Here is a 12,561-nt window from a genome sequence, read left to right as displayed (position 1 = left end):
ACATGCTTTCGCAAAGTTTTTACGGTAAAACTAGCGGAAATTCGTTAGTGCATCACATAAGAGACGTCTGGATTTTAGGCAGGGCTCTGAATCTCATTTTTCATTATCATATATATCGATATTTAGAGAATTTTGTTGGCTTTCTCATAAAAAATAATTCATTCACCTAACTGTTATAGCTTTTGAGCTACGAATCATAATGTTGACAACGGTAACTTTTTTTTTTCGTTTCGAACAGCTTATAATGTCAAAATGAAACTGTTGCTGTTACCAAAGCCATTTTTCTTGACTCTCATTTTATTCCTCAACCTTTCCTCTACATTTTTGTATATTTACAAAGTAATTTCTATGAAAAAATCCGAGGTAGGGCTCTTCAAAAAAAAATGTCTAGCGATAATTCTCACCGTATGCCTGGCGGCGCGCTCTGTTTCTTACCCACTTTTCTATCAATTTTTCACCAACTGGACTTATTCGTTTTTCATTGTTTTATATGTCGATATTTAGAGAATTTTCTTGGCTTTCTCATAAAAAAATAATTCATTCACCTAACTGTTATAGTTTTTGAGCTACGAACAATAATGTTGACAACGGTAACTTTTTTTCGTTTCGATCAATTTATAACGTCAAAATGAAATTGTTGCCGTTACCAAAGCCATTTTTCTTGACTTTCCCTTTATTCTTCAACTTTTCCTCTACTTTTTCGTATATTTACAAAGTAATTTCTATGAAAAATAACCGAGATAGGGCTCTTCAAAAAAACAATTTTTCTAGCGATAATTTTCACCATAGGCCGGGCAGAGCGCTCTGTTTCTCACCCTCTTTTCTATCAATTTTTTTCACCAACTGGACTTATTCGTTTTCCATTGTTTTATATGTCAATATTTAGGAATTTTATTGGCTTTCTCATAAAAAATTATTCATTCGCCTAACTGTTATAGCTTTTGAGCTACGAACGATAATGTTGACAACGGTAACATTTTTTTTCGTTTCAATCAATTTATAACGTCAAAATGAAACTGTTGCCGTTACCAAAGCCATTTTTCTTGACTCTCCCTTTATTCTACAACTTTTCCTCTACATTTTCGTATGTTTACAAAGTAATTTCTTTGAAAAATAACCGAGATCGGGCTCTTCAAAAAAAACTTTTTTCTAGCGATAATTCTCACCATACGCCGGGCAAATCGCTCTGTTTCTTACCCTCTTTTCTATCAATTTTTTCACCAACTGGACTTATTCGTTTTTCATTGTTTTATATATCAATATTTAGAGAATTTTGTTGGCTTTCTCATAAAAAATAATCCATTCGCCTAACTGTTATAGCTTTTGAGCTACGAACGATAATGTTGACAACGGTAACATTTTTTCGTTTCAATCAATTTATAACGTCAAAATGAAACTGTTGCCGTTACCAAAGCCATTTTTCTTGACTCACATTATTCTTCAACTTTTCCTCTACATTTTCGTATATTTACAAAGTAATTTCTATGAAAAATAACCAAGATAGGGCTCTTCAAAAAAACTTTTTCTAGCGATAATTCTCACCATACGCCGGGCAGAGCGCTCTGTTTCTTGCCCTTTTTCTATCAATTTTTAACCAGCTGGACTTATTCGTTTTCCATTCTTTTATATGTCGATATTTAGAGAATTTTGTTCGCTTTCTCATAAAAAATAATTCATTCGCCTGACATTCATAGTTTTTGGGTTACGAACGAAAATATAAAAATAAGATTTTTTTTTTCGTGAAATAACTCACACTTTTTTGTATTTAGAGGGCTGGGACTCTTATTCTGACTATTCCACCATAAAATATAAACATTTAGAAAAAAAGGACAGCAAAATGAACGTTGTTGGCATAAAATTTCTATTTTTGCTGAATTTTCGAAATAATTATTTTTTCGCACTGTCGAGCGCTCCCAGACACATCGGGGCTCATGTGCCCTCAGTGATGTGATAACTATACAGATATGAAAGGGTTAACCTTTTATTTTGTGATTTTAGAAACCTAGAATGTCTTAGTCAAAGGTTAAGCCTGGAGAAGGCAAAGTTAACATTTTGTTTTGTGGTTTTAGAAAACCTAGATGTCTGTGTCAAAGGTGAAGCCTGGAGGAGGCAAATTAACCTTTTGTTTTGTGATTTTAGAAAATGCAGATGTCCTTGTTAAGGGTTAAGCCTGGAAGAGGCAATGTTAACCTTTTATTTTGTAGTTTTAGAAACCTAGAATGTCTTTGTCAAAGGTTAAGCCTGGCGAAGGCAAAGTTAACATTTCGTTTTGTGGTTTTAGAAAACCTTGATGTCTCTGTCAAAGGTTAAGCCTGGAAGGGCAAGTTAACCTTCTGTTTTTTGGTTTTAGAAACCTAGAATGTCTTTGTCAAAGAACATGAGGTTCTCTGTGCGTATCTGATGGGGATAATGCATGAGAACTAGCTCCATTCCATTTACCTTTATTGAAGGTAAATATTCATAACAAGAGAGCTGTTGCTACCTCATTTAGCTTGATGACAAATTGTTGCATGAGGATGGGTTTAATGCGGCACAGAAGTAGTGCAATTTGGTTTTGCTGTTCAGTACCTTAAGTATGCAGAATCATGTTTGAAACAGTAAAGCCCGTAGTCCACTAGTAGTAGCGGGTCAAGTGTTTTCCTGAACCGAGGAAAGAGCAATCTTTTAGGCTCTTTGTTTTAAATCCCAGGTTTTAGGATTTTGGGGAGCATGACGGTACATATATTGTATAGGAACATACCTTTATATCGTAAAGGTATTTATTTTTAGTGACTGTCATTTTATAGGGTTTTCAACCCAGGCACAGGGGTCCCCTCACCCTGCTTCTGTTTCATTTTAGCTGAATTGAGGCAGTTTTCTCCAAAAAGCTGCTCAGTAAGATCCAGAAAGGATTCCAGATCAGGTAAGAATGTTTTGGGTTTCATGCAAGAAACCTTTAGCTTGAATGGCTGAGCAGATTTGGTCTAGCTGCACTACCCATCATCCTCTTCTCAACATGGGAATAATCTAACTTTAACAGTAGGTAAGATTCATCCCAAATAATATAAATTTTCATAATAATATTTATTATTAGGATACTTACCTACTGTTAAAAGTAGACCCCACCTAGCCTCCCCACAACTTAGTGGGCTGTCAAGGAGAATTCTGACAAGAGCTTAAACATTCAAAACACACCTGGTGGACAACAGGTGAACTAGACAGTCATCCAGGCAGCCATTCGATCTTTTGTTTGAATGCTGACTCGCCTATCAGCACGGAGATGTAAGCTAACTTTAATAGTAGGTAAGTATCCAAATAATAAATTTTTTGAAAATTTATATTATAAACTTGTTTGCTATACTGTATTCTGTTATTCAAGCACCAAATCATGAGATTACAGTTAAAACAGTGAATGGATAATTTCCAGTCTCAGTCCCAATATCCAAATCCACCTTCTTTTATTGTGCCTTTTTCTTTACACTCTTGTTGCTCACTGTACTCAACCTTACTGTGTTAAACCTGATGAGGAGTGTCAGCTGGTCTTGAATCTGTTGCATTATTTTAATATATTTCTCTAAACAAAGCAGGATTTTACTCAACTTGCTTCCAACTTCAGATCTGTCATAAAAATGGCACAGTATACAACGCCACTTAACAGCATACATAAAATAATGACTGAGAAATAAATAAAAGAATGACATGCATATAATTTACTGGGTCACTTACCAAATTCAATAAAGGAATAAGGTCTAGCAACTTGATCAACTCTTCTGCCATACTGTGAACTAAATTCAGCAGCCATTTCTTCTACGAATGTGAAAGCAGTTTTTTTGCTGTATCCTCTCTCACAAAGGACTAAGTGGCAAACACCAGAATCAATAACATAACTGGAAAGAAAAAAAGATTTAAAACTAAAGGCTTAAAATGAAAAATTTTCCTCAAACATCTACAGAAAATATTATGCAAGCAATACAAAAGCAACTTCAAAATACAATGAAATTCCTACTTAGTCAAACACCACAAAACCTTGTTTTACATATCCACCAAGCATGTACAACCAATCCTTCAAGACTAAAAAAAGAACAAAAATCACAAGGAAGACTAGGTACCTTGTGGTACAGGGTAACACATATTACAATGGTGGTACTGCTTGTCATGAAAATTAACCACTTTAGCAATTTTACATTCAGAGTTTATAAGGGGCTGAAAGGTAGCTCTCTAAACTGGTTTGTATATCTCAAAACATAATATAAAATTACCAAAAGCTCATGAGCAAACTCTGATTATGCAAAGGAAGAGGGGGCCCCTCATTTACCTGTAGGTGTTAATACAAGGACAAGAATTTGATGCAGTGCTGGATCTTAACTCATTTCAACAAGATTGTCACTGCCTTAGAACTATATGTTCAGGCTACGGCTGGTCATAATTACCAACAGATTATAACTAGATATGGTACTTCAGTCTACTTAGGCCTAATTCTTTCTAAAAATTAATTTTTTTCTCATTTGGCACCTGTGTGTTGTAGACACCAAAATTTATTTCGATAAAAGTAGCACCAGATTTAAATTTTTTGTAACAAGACAAACCATGCAGCTTTCAGCTTTTCTGCTAGTTTCCTGATAATTTTTAAGTGTTTAAACACTAATATTTTAAGCTCAACCCTTTTACATTCTGTCACCCTATTCCAAACCTGAGCTTCTGATGATATCAAATGATGTCATCTAGGAAATCTTTTCAGGAGACTTCAATGTATCATTTTAACTTTTTATTTTAGTTGTTTTTCATTTATTCCACATTACACATTTTAGATATCCAAGAGCCTTTTGATCTAAGAGTGGCAGATAATGTGTTGAAGAAAGCATGTTCCACCAGACGGTACCTTCAAAATAACAAAACCACCATTTTCACAGCAAGCAATACAATAATATCACTATACCCATATTCTGTCAAATGTGTTTTTCACTGACAAATTTTGGGAAAGCCCAAAATCTTAACCGAGGGTTTATAAGACAACTTAGTTTAAATTTAATGATCCAAATATTCATTAAAACTTCTAAACATACTATTATTTATTTTCAAGCGTTTACAACATATACCGAGTCTTCCATGATTCATCAGTATGTTTTTGGCCTCCATTCTGAAGTCTACAGAGAAAAGGTTCTGCTGTAAATATGCTAGACTGTCACCAAACCTTATGGTTCGATGCCTGTATTTCTTTCTGAAGAGGGCAAGGGTAAACAAAGATCTGTACTTCAGGGAATATGAGATATGTCACAACGGCTATGATATGAGATATGTCACAACGGCTATGAAGTCAGAGAACAGGGACTCTAATCATGAAACCAAGAAACCGACATGAATTTCATACTCTTGCATGACTCAGCATCATTGATCAGTTCTCTTCATCTGTGTACAGCATGGCAATGGCAGGTGCCCTCAGCTGACCCTAACTCTTTTATCCTACCCCAGCCATAGCAGATCAAGAAAAAGTGGACATGGAGAATGATGCAATTTAATTTAGATTGGACTGCTCACCACATACCCTAAACTATAGATGAATATTGATAATTTCAATCACCCAAAAATTTTCTGCTAAATAATCTCTGAGTCGTAGGAGTGACAACTTGAAATACCAAGAAATTAAGATAAAAACCAAACTACCAAAATAACAAGATTCAGAAGATGAGGATAACCCAACACTACAGCATAGAAGTCTTAATCATTTGTGGTCTTCTTGGGTTATACTATACCTGTGTAAGAAAAGCAACATCCCAAGCTAACATCTTTGCTACTGTTTTGGATCTACGGACTCCAGGAGTCATATCTGGCTCACAATGTTTTCTCAGAGCAGGCTTGCTATCACAGTGCCAGAAAATTTTATAAAGTACTGTACAGTGCAGTACTGTACATTTATAAGTTCCTAATTTTATAATCTTTTTAATACTGACTGTACCATACTTATTTTCAAGATAAATGCTATGAAATCTATGATACTTGTATGTTTGATGTCTAGTTCCATATAAGAACCTAGTTTTTTAATTAATGCAAACAATATTTTCAAGTTCTACCTACAGTAGCACTACTGAAAGCTCGATTTTCAAAGTTTGCACTGTCTAACCACTTACCTCTTAACCAATTTTCTAATAAATTCACTATATAATAATCGTTTTTGCCTACGTTACACTTCATTGGCATAATTCAATTTCCTTTTAAGTCCCTCTATAATAAAATACAGTTTACCATATCCTCTACTGTTAAGAGAGGTTTAGCTCCATCAGTCATCCCTTGCCAATACAGGTAGTCCCCGGGTTACAGCTGTCTTGACCTACAACATTCTGTACTTACGGCGCTTTTTCAAGTGTATTCATAAAAAAATTGGGTGCCGCAACTAGGATTATGGCTCCAAAATCCGGATTATGGCGCCGTAAGCACCGTAACTCACCGGCACTTTGACAAGGTCAGAAAACCAGTTTAGGGAGCTGTAGCCCCTGGGAGGGTTCACTATGAGGAAGTGCCTACTATAAAGAGGGTAGAAAACCGGTTTATTACCAGTGCAAAGCTTACAACCTGTTTCTTTCCCCAGGCTTACATAAATGTCTCTCTCTCTCTCATTTTTATGAATTTTTCTTACAATGTTCCGGGTTACGGCAATTTTCAACTTACGGCAGGCCGCTGGAACGGAGCCCTCTCTGTAATCCAGGTACAACCTGTACTGTTCTTTAGTGGTCTATGTATTTTCCCCTGGCTTAATGTTGAGTTCGTGTATTTGAAAAATTAATTACAGTACAGTACTGGCCATTTAAAATCATGTATAGTATTTCCTTCCTTTCAATTTTTCTATTTTCAGATTCCTACCTCAAAGCACTTTAGCTTGCAAATGGTAGGATTTTGAAAATGTAACCTTAATTTTCTACATCATCCTTTTCCATATTGAGTTTTGTAATTTATTACAAAATTACTTCTATTTACTGTTTCCCCTACCATACTGTCTATTTTCAACCTCTCAATTCATATTCTGTACATTTTGCTTTTATCAGCTTCCACACCAATAACAATATGGGATTATTCACCTATTTATTGCAACAATACTAACACATAATAATAATAGTTGTGCTACGGTTTCGGTTCCCAAATTAATAATATTTTCATAAAGTTAAATAAAATTACTACTGTATTACTTGTCTTAAATAACCTTTCTCAAAGTTAAATTACTTCCCTTCTTAAATAACTTTTCTCAAGTTATACAGTTACATATTACAAAGTATGGTAAACAGAGAGAGAGAGAGAGAGAGAGAGAGAGAGAGAGAGAGAGAGAGAGAGAGAGAGAGAGAGAGAGAGAGAGAGAGAGAGAGAGAGAGAGAGAGAGAAGCATAAAAATAGGAGAAAGAAATTTTCCAAACATGAAAGCGTGTGTAATACTTACTGGAAGACATATGGCCCAGTCTCAATTGAACATTTGGTTGGACTATTGGGTGTTAATTTTTTAAATAACATTTTGGCCTGGTTCTGATAATCCAGTAAACCTCTTCCACTCTGAAAAATATAAGTGAACTTCATAAATATAGGAAATATCATAAATATAAAAATACAAGTTTTTTCACAAACCATAAGCATACACACTTTCAACGTGAGAGTGCACAGATCATTGGGAAAGACATTTCAAGTCATGAGACTTCACAGACTGACTACAATAAATTTTGAAATATAGATTGATTTTCTGAAAGAATAAAAGTTATCATTAGCTCATTCAAACACCACAGAATTACAAACATTTCGTGAAGTCTAGTTCCCTAATCACTTGAGATGATGTAAATCAAATATTGATTACTATTCTCTTGCTGCATTTTGAGTCAGGAGATGTGACTGTGAATCCCTAAAAATTGGAATGTAAGATTTAGGCCAAAGGCTAAGTGCTGGGACCTATGAGGTTTATTCAGCACTAAAAGGGAAATTGAGAGTAGAAAGGTTTGAAAGGTGTAACAGGAGAAAAAACCTCGCAGTTGCACTATGAAAAAATAGTTAGGAGAGGGTGGAAAGTACGATGGAAGAATGAGAATATGAATGGAGGTACAGTAAAAGGAATGAAAGGGGTTGCAGCTAGGGGCTGAATGGACGCTGCAAAGAACCTGTAGTGGTGCCCACAGTGCACCGCTTGAGGTGCACTGATGGCACTAACCCCCTATGGGGGTGAATCCCTAAAAAGACAATTCACAACCCAAAAACATCCTTTAACATGATCTGCTCCTCTTCCTTATACAGATCAATGATGTATCTGAGTTACCATTATGCACACTGAACATAATTGCTGTCATTAATTCACGAGGGATGGAAAATGTGCATAGATTGCTGAACAATCCTTACAAACCAAGCACTAGTTCCTTTGGTTCTTTTGCTGGTTAGAGTACTTGAAGCCACTTCCATCCCTCTTTTCAAGTTTGTTCAAGTAGCACTCTCACAAAGCACAATGAAGAGAAATCCAACAAAATTCAATGCCAAATGACCCATTGACAAATTCTGCAAGATCTTTAGTAAAATCTTCTATGAACCATCATTTTAGACTTCGCCAGGCTAAGAGGACGATAATTTTTTAATCCAGAATGAAGTTGATAAAACCAGTCTACAAGACACTAACAAATCTTCAGCTGTCCTCACCTAGGTAAATAGACAGCCATATTTTGAAAAACTGACTCTAAAACATCTGAATAATAAATGACAAAATGTAAGCACATTCTTCATCTTCAATGATGTATTAACAGTTGTTTGTTCCCAGGCAATCAAACCAATTTGCCTACAATAAACAGAGAAATCACCCTGCCATAGTTAGAGTTTCTGTAAATGCACCAAATGCAAGACTTCATGAAAGTCAGCAACCAAAAGTAGAAAATGGAGCCAGCCAACTTCACTATAGCATACAGATACCAAAGTAAAAAATCAAGGATACTAATCATCAAGGGTACTTGGGCTGTTCACTGTAGATCAAAATAGGGCCTCTTCAACCTTGTCACCTCCTAAACAACTCTGAAGAAAGAATAAACACTTGAGCCATTTTACGCACATCACTATAGGCTTGGGAAGTTAAAACCTTGCAAAACTTCCCGTTCTCTAGAGACTTGAGAAGAGAAAACCTTACAAAACTTTTTTTCTCTTCCACAGTTGTCTCTGAGAGGTGAAGAATTATAGGACCAAATTGGGCCTTAAGAAAGTGCCATATAATGATGATCACCATAACAACGGCTAAAGCAAATATTAACTGTGGCAGCTTCCACAGACCAATTATATTTACTTAGTAGATCTATGATGAATTACCAGTTGTTATTATCTAATTCATTAGTAATTTTCTTTCAATATAATTTTTACATACATGTTGCAACACTTCAGTTAAACATGTTAGGAGAGTCAAAAATTGTGTATCTAGACAAAACATTTCTGTCTTTGGATAGGTCCATGCTGAATACAATTGGTTAGCCTTCTTTTTCTAAAGGCAGGTGATTTCAAATATGAAATAAACGTTCCATGGAGGTTCTTAGAATAAAGATTACTTAAGAAGTTACTTCAAATGCCAGACATGACAAGTACAGTATTTACAGTACCCTAGAAATGGTTAACCCCTTAAAAGCTCGTAAGTCTAACAATAATGGGAGACCACTCTAAGAAATCATGGTTTCAGGGTCAGGTAAGCTCTGCGGGGAGGAAAAAAAGAGGGCATCAAATTATCATGTATGTAAGCAAGCAATTGCTGTTTCCTTATGATATACTGCTCGCAATTGCCGTTTCCTTATGATATATTGCTCCCAATATCAAGTTAACTGGGGAGGGGCAGTCCAATGATGCCAAAGGCCACGCCCCCTAAGCCAGGAAGGACCCTCTGGCCTAGGTTAGAATAGGTTGGGTTAAGTGTATTAAAAAAAAATGGATGCATCCCTGGATTTCACTAAATGGTTCCTGGTCAAGTAAGACTTGGCATCCTAGATTAGGTTAGACAAAGGAAGGTTAGGTGTGGATACAGTCTTGTATTAACTAAGTTATTTCTAATTCCCCAATGAAATAAACCATTTCCTATTGAGAATAGTGAATGTCAAAATGGTCTAAATAATATTAAAATTATCAGAAATAAACCTATTTTACATTTGCATCTGATTAAAGGTTGTAAAGTAACCTTTACCAGTGCCATATGGAGACTGAATTTTCAGCCAAGCTGTAACTCTCCCCAAGTACAATACGAATATTTGTGGGCAATATAGTGTATAAGCTGGACACAAATAGCCTTTAAAGTTAATACACCTTACCTACACTAGAACTGAATGAAAAGATTCATGATAGATAATAACCATTAATATCAAAATGCATCTGAATTATCAAATGTACCCAGCCAAAGGTTAAATCCTAACCCAACCTCACTTGTCAGAAGGTGCAGCAGCCTACCAGACTAAGGACTTAACCCCCTTGGGTGTCCACTTGGCCTTCCTGAATTCACTCTCGTACAAAAAATAACTAAAATTTTCCAAAGCTTTCACTAAAGAAATGTTAGATAAAACAATATCTTAAAAATTAATTCATACAACTTAATTGTACCAAGTCACAAATGGAAATACTTAAATCATACTCAAAATTAGTTACATAAGGGATAGATGTCTTCGCCAGTTCTAGCCCAGTATAGCTCACATAGTAGACTGACAGCACACATATGAAGGAAGTAGCACTGCTGCCACTGTATGATAACTAGCACTAGGGGGGTAAAAAGCTATACCCTATTGATTCAACTCTCATGATTGGTTAATTTGCAACAATGAGGAGCAATGGACCCCCATAAATCCTCTCATTTCAACCTCATATTTACATTTGAAAACTTCTCATAATGTAAGCCACACATTTTTAGCGTTAATCGAGCACATGAAAATTATATATTTTTATGAAAAAAATAACTGCATAATCTCTGAAGTAAATGCAGGAGCATAAAAGCTTTCAGTCAGCAGGGTTCATGGATTGTCTAAAGATGCAATACTGCCAAACGTATGGGCTCTTATTGTAAATACTGGATATCCGCCTGCTTCAATTATTCTGCACACAATTACTATTTATCAGTTTAGTTTTCTGTACATTCCCTGTGACTGACCTAATCTCATTGAAATAGTAAACAAATTCAGTAACTGTTTTAACTCGAATGAAAGCTTTCAATAAACCTCCCCTCTCCCATAGTAGGGTATCTCTCACTCTATCTCATTCATTAGATATTTAGAATCATTTTTTCCTCCTCTCTAATGTATGTGTTACAAGAACAGTTTCTTACCTATCAGCTGAAAATAAACTATCTTAATTAGAGGACTAAAATCTTGGGTAAGGTTGGGGTTTTGAAGACTAAGTGGATTAGACCAAAAAGTGTTATTGATAAATTTTAAATATCCAAGAATAAGTGACCAGTACATGAATCATAAAATATTGAAGAAATATTTTATATTTGCAAAATTTTTGTCAGTCAATTGTAATTAACCTGTAATTAACCTCAGAACTGATTATGTTTTTGTATGCTGGTCATCTTGGAATGCTATCACTCATGTGCCGTGCTATAGGGGAACTTTTGGTAAAAAGTGGTTTCCTTTACCGGGGGGGGGGTGTATAAGAAATCACTAAGTAACACGGCCTACTAGGGGTTACGTTAGGGTATGTTAAGTTAGTATGGTTCCTTTTATAATAGATTTCCTTAGCCAATCCCTTCTTGAACATACGGTTCCCTATTGACTTCCGTATTCATGGAACCGTTCCATATAGTCTATGCGGCGCTATTACTTAGAAATACCACTGAATACAGTTGACAATAATGGTTCAAAGCTTTAAGGAACTTTACAGAACAGAGAAAAGAGGATAATTAATGCTCAAAAAATGCTCAGCTTGTGACAAGGCCTCTGTCTCCCGATCAGAAAAATTCACACAGCTGTCAGCTATTTATGTCTTATAATTAAAATGACTTTTATTCCCCAATCACACAGCCTTAAGTTGCTTGTGTTCCCCAACAGCAGGTATGCTCTGTGTTCACCCAGTTAACCTATCAGATCCGATTACAAGCCAGGAATAACCTAGACCCGGTAAGGGTGGTTGCCGTAGCCTAGGTATCCAACGTTGGGTACGGTTGGCCTGACTAAGTTAGGTTATGGCTGATTATGTTGGGTAAAACTAATAATTTGATGATCCTAATATATATTAATATATATATATATATATATATATATATATATATATATATATATATATATATATATATATATATATATGATCGACTTGGGCAACATTACTACCTAGCCTACCCAAGTGTCATTCGTAAGGCTATCTTAAAAGTGCCTTGGCTGGCTCGATCTTAAAGGGGTATGAAACATTCGGAACTTAATACACTCTACTAACCTGTTCATCTTCCTGTAATGATGCTGCTAAGGGCAGACCATCACTTGCACGAGCTATCATAATCATTAAAACCATGTTGAGAGGTATAAAACTGTTATTCAACCTAAAATAAGATGTAACTTTCTTTAGAGACAGCTGACAATTCTCTACATAATTACGATTCGCAACATCGCTAAACCTGGAGCTCGA

The 12,561-nt window shown here is 35.5% G+C and overlaps 1 protein-coding gene across 1 annotated transcript in view; it reads right to left on the bottom strand.

The window, feature by feature from the left end:
- The window catches only part of LOC136839271 (vesicle-trafficking protein SEC22b-like), a 26,611-nt gene extending 14,050 nt beyond the window's left edge, over positions 1-12,561 (bottom strand). The window contains exons 1-3 of the mRNA XM_067105072.1: positions 12,373-12,561; positions 7,403-7,512; positions 3,706-3,866 (exon numbers count right to left, since the gene is read on the bottom strand). Coding sequence (XP_066961173.1) covers positions 3,706-3,866; positions 7,403-7,512; positions 12,373-12,447 — 346 coding nt within the window. The 5' untranslated portion in view covers positions 12,448-12,561. The remainder of the gene's footprint in view (positions 1-3,705; positions 3,867-7,402; positions 7,513-12,372) is intronic.

The sequence above is a fragment of the Macrobrachium rosenbergii genome, chromosome 6, assembly GCF_040412425.1.
Source record: "Macrobrachium rosenbergii isolate ZJJX-2024 chromosome 6, ASM4041242v1, whole genome shotgun sequence".
In the NCBI taxonomy this organism is placed as follows: domain Eukaryota; kingdom Metazoa; phylum Arthropoda; class Malacostraca; order Decapoda; family Palaemonidae; genus Macrobrachium; species Macrobrachium rosenbergii.
This window is presented reverse-complemented; position numbering and strand designations above follow the sequence as displayed.